Consider the following 11,008-nt stretch of genomic DNA (forward strand, 5'->3'; position numbering starts at 1 on the left):
CAGGAACAGTTGGCCATACAAGATTCCCTCCTACCCCGCCCCCAAATCAAAGTTTCATTTTAATTTTTATGAAATAATAACATGAAAAAAGCATAAAACAAGCACTCATTAAGTCAGTTCTTTCTTTAAACATCTGAATAGATCAACACTATCATTTTTTGTTCGACCCTTAGTTTTGAACTTAGAAAAGTGGAGGGGCAAAGTTCCTTTACTGTTGAAAGTGAGAAGGCATTACCCCCCTTGCCCTCTTACGATCTGCTTATGCCTATTTATGATTCTGAGTATTTTTAAAATGGATAAATGACCTCAGAATTCATGCATGAGTTATATGATTAAAATATATTCTTAGTTAGGAAAAGAAATACTGATGTCTTTTACCTACAATAGTGTTAATAATTCACTAAAATTTACAAAGAAAAGTTTTTAAAACTTAAAAACTAAAATGTCTCTTATTTTACAACAATTTTTAAGGTAATAATAAGTTATTTATAAATCAGAGACTTTGATGTCACTGTATGTTATGTTGACCTAAATTGGTCCTCATTCGTTAAGTGTTAAAATTACTGCCACAGATACTGGGGGAGTGGCTAGTATTAATAGTAGAATATTTGAAATTTATGTCAATAATCGTAATTTTAGGCAATATTTGGTAATGATGCAGGAAAGGGAATTTGGGGTGTCATAAGTTTTTCCACATTGAAGTCACTTTTAAACTATCTTTGGTGATATTAGAGGGTCAGTAGCTTCTTCCGGAATTTTTTCAAAATTGAAGTGTTTAAAAGTGAGAAAGAGGAGCTTTATGACTGCTCTTGGAAAAATTTCGAAGTTAAACCTTTAAGGTACAATTTCAGGCAACAAATAAAATCATTCCTGTAGTGGCTAACCATGATGTGTAATAAAGCTCAGATCAGTATACAAAAGTAAAAGTAAATTTATTTTTAGTTTTGAGAAAGCATTTTTATCGATTTTTTGAGTGACAAATTTGAAAGATGTGGAATGAAAACATGCAAATCTCATGAAACCCCTGAGAGAGCTTTGTGGAACCCTGGGGCTCCTTGGATTACAATTTAAGAAACGCTGCTTCAGTACATTGGATGGAATTACATGGTTAAAACTAGAGATGAAAAGCTTTCAGAAACTTTGAAGCCATGGAAAAAAAAAAACTTTTTTTTTTCTGGAAAAATTGCAATGGATTGAATTTTTAGTAATTAAAATATGCAGTTCAATAGTGCTATTTTCCTAAAAATTTTAAAAGGAGCTAACTATGTAAAAATATATGCAGTGTACATATTATTTTTTCTTCTTAGAAATATGCATAAAACTTTTACTAGAGCCCTTTTAGCTTTTAACGGCCAGTAGATTTCTAAGTTAAAAATGCCAAAATTTATACAAATAGTCCATTTATCATTCCAAATTAATTTTTAATAAAGCAGGGGTGCACACCTAGGGGAGGGGGGGGGGGAGGGTCATGGTGCAGACTGCATCATTGAAATTTTTAGGGGGAAGGTTGTTTTGAGGGGATTTTTCTCATTTGGGGGGGGGGGGGTCATCACAATATTTAGGGGAAAATTCATTTTTATCACAATATGGGGTGGGGGGTATGCTTTTGCTCTTGGGGGGGCACCCCTGAATAAGGTATGATTTTTATAAATTGCTAAATCAATTTTATGACAGACTGAATTTCTTTTTTTTTTTAAATTCAAAATTGTGAGATTTGAAACAAGAATTTGCTTTTCTCTCTAATAAAATGTATTACATGCATTTATATACCTGTGCACAACACAGGTATATGAATGCATGTAATACATTTTACCGATTTCCTTCATTCTTTTTTTGTTTAGTAGCTCTTGCTGAATTTTAGTGTCATCAATAAAATTTTTTAAAATCTAATTAACGGAGATATTTATTTAAAACGCATTTTTGTCCTAAATGGTCCTTTCTACGCGAACAGATGGTCCATTTTTTTCGAATTTGATATGGTTGGAAGGATTTTTAAAAATACTCCTAAGGAAGAAATTGTCAGGGCGCCCAAGGCCCAATAACCTAAATCCACTAGAAAAAAAGTTATTAGTGTTTTTTAGTTAAGCGAAACAAAAACTTTAATCTTATCTCTTTTCCATTGCTAAAATTCATTGTAAGAAGCGTGAAACATTAAGCTTTAATTCATTATTTAAACCGATTTTTCTATATGAAAAATGCATTTTAATGCTTCGAGCTTGGTATGGTTGGAAAGCTTGCGAAAAATACTTTAAAACACGTTCTACCCGGTTTTGCCGTGCAAAAATGGAAATCCGCTAAGATGACTAGAAAATGAGCTAGAAGCACTTAAAAGTTAGTGAAAATTCATTTTTATTTGCTTTTTCATGCGACATAGTTAGCATGAAGAAACTGCAGGATAATATTGTGGTGTTGCCATTTATCGCTTGAGTGTAAAGAAATGAAATGCTTGCATTTGTTTTTATTACGTATTGAGGCTTTTTGGGTAACTACGGGCATTTAAAATATTTTCATTTTGATTATGGTTTCGCGATTTTAATATTTAAATAAATCATTTTCCGGAGTGAGGGAGGACATTCAGTTTCGATAAAATCACATTTTGAAAAAAAAAAAAAAAAAGATCTCAAGGTGAAACTTTTGATAAAATTGGTGTATTATTACAACTTCCAGTGCTTTTGCATGGACAATTATATGTTGCCACGAGTAGAATTTGTTCATTTGACTGTTGAAAATTTCATATTCCTAACGGCAACTGTCATACCTACTTTTACAAAGAATATTGTTTGTAGAGAAGTTTTACGTATTAAAGGAGTTTCGCAGTATCATTTCATTCAGGAAGACTTCCAAAATTGAAATTGGCGAACTTTATCCAGTGTTGGCACCAATGCTACAGTGAGAAATACATTTATTTTGTAATTATAAAAAAAGAGTAGCGAAATGTCTATTTGCGAGGAGCTGACTACGAATGAAGTCCCCCCCCCTCTGTGACAAGGGGGAAGAAATAAATGACAAGAGGGACATCAAGCCTTTTTTTGACAAGATCGTTTATGAAAACAGTGTGACATGTGGTAATGGGAAGAGAGAGTATGGTGAAGTGTGAAATTTTGTGACAAAGGAGAGAGGGATCAAAAATTTTGAAAAGTGCATTAGTCAGCTATCCCCTAAACCGTAAACAAATCACAAACACGATTTTTAAATAAAATTGCACTATTATTGCGACGTCCAGTGTTTTTGAATGGACAATTTTTAATGTAGCAAGTAGAATTCGTTCACTTTACTGTTTGAAATTTTATGTTTCTAATGGCAGAGGGCGAGGCAACTTACTCAATAATATTAAACTTTTAAAAAGAAATATTGTTCATCCAGAAGTTTTACGTATAATCTGAGTTTTGCAGCATCATTTCATTCGGGAAGATTTCGATAATTGGGAAATTGGCACTCTTCATTTATTGGCGTCAATTTTTTGGCACCAATCGCAGTGCGAGAAATTTTTTTCCTTTGCATACGAAAACAAAAAGTAGGGAAATGTATATTTGCTTATGGGGCATTCCAAGGTATTTTTGACATTTATGTAGAATTCGTAACGTGACCTTTTTTTGCCATAACTTTTTAATTTACTGTTTGATTAGCATATTATTTTATTTTGATCTTTTCCTACCAAGGCACCAGCTCAAATTAAAATAATTTGCAAATCAAACGGTAAATTAAAAAGTTATGGCAAAAAAAGGTCACGTTACGGACTCTACATAATTTTAAAAATACCGTGGAATGCCCCTTATACATTTCCAATTTTAGTGAGAAAATTTGAAAAGAAGCAAATAATACTTTGGTGTAGAAATTATTTTATAATTTGCATTTGCAAATTTAGTGCTTTCATGCGAGATACTGAACACACACACACAAAAAAAAAAAAAAATAAATAAATAAAAAAATAAACAAACAAATTTTAAAAATATAAATTTTTGAATACATTATTATGTGCAAGAAATTTTGAAAATTTTCCAAGTGGAAAAAAACCCGTCTGAAAAAAAAAGTTTTTTTCCCTAAAATTTCTGTGTTTTTTTTGAGCAATCACGATTGCTTATTGTTCTCACTTGACTGTCTTTGGCGTCCGTGCCTTTTTCAGCTTGGACCAGGCCTGCAGCACCACCGTCCACCGGCGACGGCGCGGCTGGTCCTGAGCACTGTCCACCGGAATCCACTTTTGCTGGGCGGTGGCGTCCATGTCCCACACACACGAACGCCTACACACGCACACACGAACGCCTACACACGCACACACGAACGCCTACACACACACACACGAACGCCTACACAGACACACACACAAACGCCTACACACACACACACACACACGAACGCCTACACAGACACACACACGAACGCCTACACACACACACACACACACACACGAACACCTACACACACGCACGTACACAACACTCACTCACACACATGCATACATACACTTACGCATCCACGCACCCACACACATGCGCCTACACAAACACACACGCTCGTGATTGCGAAAAACATAATTCAACATGCCAAAAATTCAAATTAATTTTTTTTTTCCCGGGACCATTCCCATTTCTAGTCAAAACTTAAAGTTGCAACTGAACTTGAATGAGTTCTTAGACAATTACATCCTAGTCACAATATAAGGGTGTATGAATCCATGTGGTGGGTCGGTTAGTTAAAGAATAGTGGTCGCCACTTGCTAACTAAATGAAATAAAGCGGCAATTAAAAATATCAATATTATTTACAACATGGTTCCCCACTCTCCAAACTTACATTGAGTTATTTTAAAGATACGTTACGCTTTTAGTCAATAACTTATGGAACAGTGAAATAAAAATGAAAGTGAATAACAATTTTAAGTTGTCAGAAAAATATAGAATAGTTTTTCATAGTTTAGCAACATAAGAAAACTTATTCGTATTATAACAAGTTTTTTTTTCTTTTCTTTTTGATGAGATAAAAAGCTAAAAATAGAAAAGCAGACCATCGTGACCCAACTCTTCCTGTGGTTAGAGGGGCTGAGGGAATAAAACAATGCAACAGAAATTGATGTAACATGATGCAATCATGCACATATTAGAATAAATAGCAATCGAAATATTATAGTCAGTTCTACAATTTTTTTCCCAATAATATTTACAGCTACATCAATCTTTCTAATAATCTGTGGACAAAACTTTTGAATCTATTTGCTTGACATGCATAAAATGTAACTTCGAATTAGAAATTACCCCAAATCGTCCAATGAATCTAAAACATCAAACTCCATTTTGGGAATTTAAAATTGTAAGATATTTATAAGTTGAAGAGGACTAAATAGAACTGCGGCAAAAATACTTCGGGCACTCAAGTATATATTTTATATTTACTTGTAAGTCATCTTAAGAATTTCACCAATTCGTTCCGAAAACTAGATAAATAAACAACCCGCTCATTTCATTTCATTTGAGAGCAAGCACGAGGACATTACTGTTGCCAACAATATTATACATAAACTGTACTGTTGTTCGGAATGTGCTTCATTTTGCAGAAGTCTTTTAAATTTCATCAAAATGTATATCTTTAAAACAAGTTTGATTTACAAGTTACATAGTGCTGTTTTGTTCTGAATCACATAAATCTGCTCACTTAAACGATGGCTCACAATAGGCTCGTTTGCTAAGCGGGTTAGTTCAGGGTTTCTTAGTTTTGATTCAATGAAATGTCCAGACTGCCCAGTTTTCCGCTTCCGACCGCGTGTTCTTGGTGAAGTTGTTGTCTTGTCAAATTGCTATAAATTTGGAATATTTGAAAATTTAATTTGATAAACTCAAAATGAGTAGCAAAGCACAACCGCCAGAGCTGAAGAGGTAACTGCTTTTAAATGATTTTTTACAACAGTTAATTTTGTTACGAATAATTTTTTGCAAGGAACTCGGTACATACCTGATTGTAGAAGGCATGCTTTTCTCATAGTCAGCTCAATGGCAATCCAAATTGGGAGGAGAGGGAAGGGGTGGATATTTGCTTTTATCACTAAGAAAGACATTGTAGGAAAACTAGGGGAGGGTTTTTTTTCTCAGATCTTGCACCTCCAAAGAGAAAAAGCTGCTATGGTTAAAGCTTTAGCAACCAAAATCTGGAAAGGGTTTTAGATATTAATTCTTTTTGGAGTGAACCATTGTTGGATTTTGTTAAAGAACAGACTCGGAATCTGTTTACTGTAATGAAACTTTATACTAATTTCGTATCTGAGCAAATAGAAATGATTTCACCCAAGTTAAGGAAGTAGTGTCGGCATTGAAAGTAGTAAATGATTGTGCTGAGTGAGCAGTTAAATTAACAAGAGATTTTAATTTGAAACTTACTAATGATAAACGGCATCATCAACTCGTTTTTCAAATGGCGGAAATCAAACTGAAAATTAGTGGAATTTCCGTGAAATTTTTTTAAAAAGTAATTTCAGCAAAAAGATTTAAAGTTTTAATTATTGTGCATTATTAAAAGAAAAGTAAGAGAGAAAGTGTTTTTCTGTTGTGTAAATTTTATAAAACTTAGAGAAACAAAATATTTCTCAATAAATTGGGTTTTAAAAACTTTTAAGGGTGTTGAGCTGTCATTTAATACTCTTCAAATGGTTTAAAATTTAGCAAGACACTTATTTGCATAAAGTGTCACAATTATCCATGGTATGCGAGTTGAAATTCCAAAAAATTTTTTCCCATACAACTTTGGGACAGTCTAGTACACAGACTTAGAACACAAAATCCTCCAGGTGTAGATCAGCTTGTATCCGACTCATATCCACTGATAGTTTCTGCCAGATACAAGTGAAAAATTATTACAAAGAAAATATCAGCAATATCCCCATCTTTTTTAAAAAAGATCTCATTCTCATCTATCAGTGGGTCTACTTGACTAATTCAGTCAAATCCTGATTTAACGATCCTCCCTTTAACAAATTTTGCAATTTAGGTAATTTTTCTCCAGCCCCCCCCTGACTAAAATGAAAGCCCCTATTTACTGAATAATAAACCCCGCAATGAGGGAAATTATTTTAATAGCAGAAAAAACTTTTGTTTTGTTAATTTGAATTTAAAAAAACTAATTTTTTTAAACTTCATACCCTTATATTACGAACAACTCTGATTTAACGTATACAAGTTTTGGTCCCGGTGAATTCTTTAAATCGGAATCCGAACATACGATGGCGGCTAAAATTAAGAGGTTCTGAAAATACTAAAGCTAACTAGAACTGATTGCTTTTAATGTGAAAAACATTGTTTTAATCTTTATCATGCTTTAGATGCACAAATTAGTGAACAACAAAAATATTTTTAGGTTAAATATTTATTGCATCATGCTTATTTTGTCAAAAAAGGAGCAAAAAATTATTTTGGATGTTCATGAGAGGTCTGTTAATCTTAAAATAATTGGTTAAAATTTTTATCACACCTTTAAAATGTCATTTGGCACAACTTTAGCTGGTATGCATATTGATTTTAGAAAGAACGATTTTTCTTGGGACTGTCTACTGTGTGAACTTTTATTATTTGAAATAAATAAAAGTAACTAAGGCCCCAGGACCTACTATAATCTTGATCCAAATGTTCTGAGTAATTAAAAAAACAAAAAAACTGATTGATAAGTTAATGAATTTTCAAAGTTTTCAAAGTGTTGTTTTAAGTTTGTTATGCACTTAATTTATTTGTATTTTTTTTGCTTTACAGGTACATGGATAAAAAGCTCCATCGTAAGTTTGCTTAGAAATAACTTTATGCACTTTATTTCACTATGTTTATTACTGAATACAGTCGTCCCTCGCTACTTCACGCTTCGACTTTCGCGGGTTCACTACATCGCGGCTTTTTTTTTTAAATTTTGAATATAGCATTTAGTTTTTTTTTATGCGCTCGTTTAAACTACTTCCTACATACGAATAACAAAGTATGTCTTTTAAGTAAGGTAAGCTCTTCTGAGGGCTGTAGTTGTACTAGTTGAGGGAGTGGCGGTATAAAATCGTCGAAGAAAGAGTTGGGAATCGCTATCTCATTTTAATCGCTAAACACTAACTGAAAATTATAAATCACTATTATTGCATCTGTAATTGTAAATATTGTTCAACAATGTACGAGATTGTTAAGTTGTATACGTAATACCTTAAATGAGGTTAAATGTAGAGGAAGAACGGGAGCATATAAGGTCACTAACTGGCAATTAATTCATCATCGAACAAGTTGAGTTATTTTCATAGATTAGTAGATAGATTGTAAGAACTTCATGTGTGTGTTTAGTTTATTTCTCAATGATTAACAATGTGATATATATTTCGTCTAATTTTGTGCCATATATTAAGTAATACAAATGCAATGGTGGCAAAGGATGCTGTTTCATGTCTAGGGGGCTCTAACTATGTTAGAAACCTATTTAAGTTGTCGTAAAGCAAGTGTCATGCGCTCTAATTAGGAAAATGCTCGGTTTATAAATACAGAATCCTACTTAGCGGAAATTCAGTTATCGTGGTAAAGTTTGGAACGAATTAACCGCAATAAACGAAGGTTGACTGTACTTTATGCACTTTTAATTTAAGTTAAGAACTTTGTTATTAAGTTTTTTTAATTTAAATATAATGTTTACAATTCCTATTTAACTTTAAGTTTTATAATTTCAGTTAAATTAAATGGAGGTCGTCACGTTGTTGGAGTTCTGCGAGGCTTTGACCCATTTATGAATTTAGTCATGGACGATGCTGTAGAACAACAAAAAAATGGCGAGAGTCATGAGATTGGAATGATTGTAAGTTTTTGATTTTACTTAATAAATTGTGTTTTTAAAAAAGGCACCATGCAAATTTCTTTTTTTTTTGGGGAGGGGGGGGGGCTCAGATATTTTCCCCACGGTTTAGCAGGATATTTCCCCCATGGATTCCGCTTTTTGTACAGATTCAGGTTATTAAAATTTTACATTTTTAATAACTCATTCATTATTGGCAGGAGAAAAGATATTTTTACATTTTTGCAAAGAAAAAAGTACTAAAAGCAGGGAAGTTCTAACTTCTAAGGGGGGGGGGGGGCTTGAGCCCAAACTTGTGCCCCTATATAGGCGCTCATGTCCACATCCTTAAGGGGCCCCAATGATCCAAGAAATTGAAAGAAACTAGCACTTAGAATTATTAACGTTGCAAATATACACTGCTGGCCTCTGGTAAGAGCCCTACATAGCACCCGAGGGTCCCCTGTTCCTATTACAGTAATGACTTGCCCAGATTAGGGACCCTCGGGAAGTGGAAAGAGCCCTACAGATTTTGTACCAGGGGCCCAATTTTTATAGAGCCAAGCCTAGCTATATGTGATGGTCATGTGACACTTTAGAGAGCTATATGCCTGATTTGAAATGGAATGGCTCAATATTGTACTATCACTGTAGGAAATAGAGAAGAGACTGCTGATTATTACAGGGTTGCCAACTGCTCCGCATTTTGTGGAGTTGCGCCGCAAAGAAGTTATTTTGCTCCACATTTCCCACTTAGTATTAATTCTGACCAGTCTTGCCAAAGATTTTAATAAAATAAAATTTATTTTTATTATATTCTACTAGTTTATTATGACAGACATGCAAATATGGGAAATTAAAGATGCTTGTACTCCAAGCGTGACGTAGTGTTTAATGCTGTTTTATTAGTTTAAAAATAATTTTTTATGCCAGTGCTTAAAATGATTATCAAAGCTCAAAAACAGTTTTAGTTAAGAGGTTAAAATTTTTTAAATATTGATTTGTATACAAGATACCAAACTGCTGTGCAAAATTTCAAAATACTCCTCAAAATTACCACAGATGCTCCTCAAATAGTTTCTAGAGGGTTGGCAGCCTGCCCTGTTATTTCCCTATAGTAGTTTGATTTCACCCTAACGTGTGTGACATTTTTAAACTATTTTTTCTTTTCAAAATGATTTTTCATTAGTTTAGCATCAAAAATCAAGCATCAGTTAATATTATCTTATTTTACATCCTTTTGTAAAAGAATTACACAACCAGTATACTGTGGTGCTAAACGCAGAAGTCGTATCTGCAGCCGAGTTCAAAATGAAAAGCTCCTATAAAACATTGCATTTAGGTGAGGTCTGATAATGAACCACGTGGTGACCGTAACTCAATTTTGATAAGAAGTGCAGATAACGACTTTTGTGCTTAGCACGACAGTATAAGAATTCTCAATTTTATATAATTTGTAATTTTATAAAATTTGTAACACCATGATGTAATTTTTTTTTGTGTACACTCTTTGTACTTGTGTGACAACTGAAGAGGTAAAAGTCACACTTAACAGGTTTTATAAAAGAAATAATTAGTTATAGAAAACTGGAGAATAATTATATTCTGTCACACACCTTACAGTGGAATCTCCCATTTGCATATGACTGAAAACTTAAGACGTTTTGGAATTGTTTTATAATGAATACAAGTTTTTTCAATTTTTTTCCAGGTAATTCGAGGGAATAGCATTGTATTGCTCGAAGCACTGGACAGAGTTGTGTGATTTATAAATTTTCACTTCACAATTTCACAAGTTTTTTTTTCATGTCATTATTCATTGTACTTGTCATAAGAAAATAAAAAACTTTTCTGTTATCTAATTTTCCAGTATTGGTACATCAGTGTTTTTTACTAACTTGTGGAAGGCATGGTCGCAGAGTCAAAGAGAAAATGAAAGAACTAAAAGTTTCCTAGAGTTGTCTCAAAACGGGGTTTCAGATGATAGTAAGCTATTGCGAAAGTTGAATGACATTGAATGAAGGTTGCTTCAACCATGATTGAAGACCAGTGCAGTGACACATGAGGAAAAATCAAGGAATCTTCTGGGGGAAAATTATTCCAGCTGTCTGGCAAAACTTTAGTGGTTTTCTTTTTTGGCATTTCTTTTCATTGGGCAAAATAAAGAAAACAAAACTTAGTTTCCCTGCTCTCCAGAAAAAGGTTTAACAAAAAAAAGTTTTAGAGAGATAAGTATT

The 11,008-nt window shown here is 33.3% G+C and overlaps 1 protein-coding gene across 1 annotated transcript; it reads left to right on the forward strand.

The window, feature by feature from the left end:
* The first annotated feature begins 5,690 nt into the window (after positions 1-5,690).
* LOC129232525 (small nuclear ribonucleoprotein G-like) lies at positions 5,691-10,633 on the forward strand. The gene is made up of 4 exons (XM_054866663.1): positions 5,691-5,869; positions 7,730-7,752; positions 8,671-8,795; positions 10,483-10,633. The coding sequence occupies exons 1-4, from the start codon at positions 5,835-5,837 to the stop codon at positions 10,534-10,536; spliced, it is 237 nt and encodes a 78-aa protein (XP_054722638.1). The 5' UTR covers positions 5,691-5,834; the 3' UTR covers positions 10,537-10,633.
* Positions 10,634-11,008: the final 375 nt, after the last annotated feature.

Source organism: Uloborus diversus, unplaced genomic scaffold (assembly GCF_026930045.1).
Source record: "Uloborus diversus isolate 005 unplaced genomic scaffold, Udiv.v.3.1 scaffold_1233, whole genome shotgun sequence".
Taxonomy (NCBI): Eukaryota; Metazoa; Arthropoda; class Arachnida; order Araneae; family Uloboridae; genus Uloborus; species Uloborus diversus.

Coding starts and splice junctions, on each gene's coding strand:
- LOC129232525 (XM_054866663.1), top strand. CDS start 5,835: ATGAGTAGCAAAGCACAACCGCCAGAGCTGAAGAG. Junction 5,870..7,729: donor CAACCGCCAGAGCTGAAGAG/GTAACTGCTTTT, acceptor TTTGCTTTACAG/GTACATGGATAAAAAGCTCC. Junction 8,796..10,482: donor GTCATGAGATTGGAATGATT/GTAAGTTTTTGA, acceptor ATTTTTTTCCAG/GTAATTCGAGGGAATAGCAT.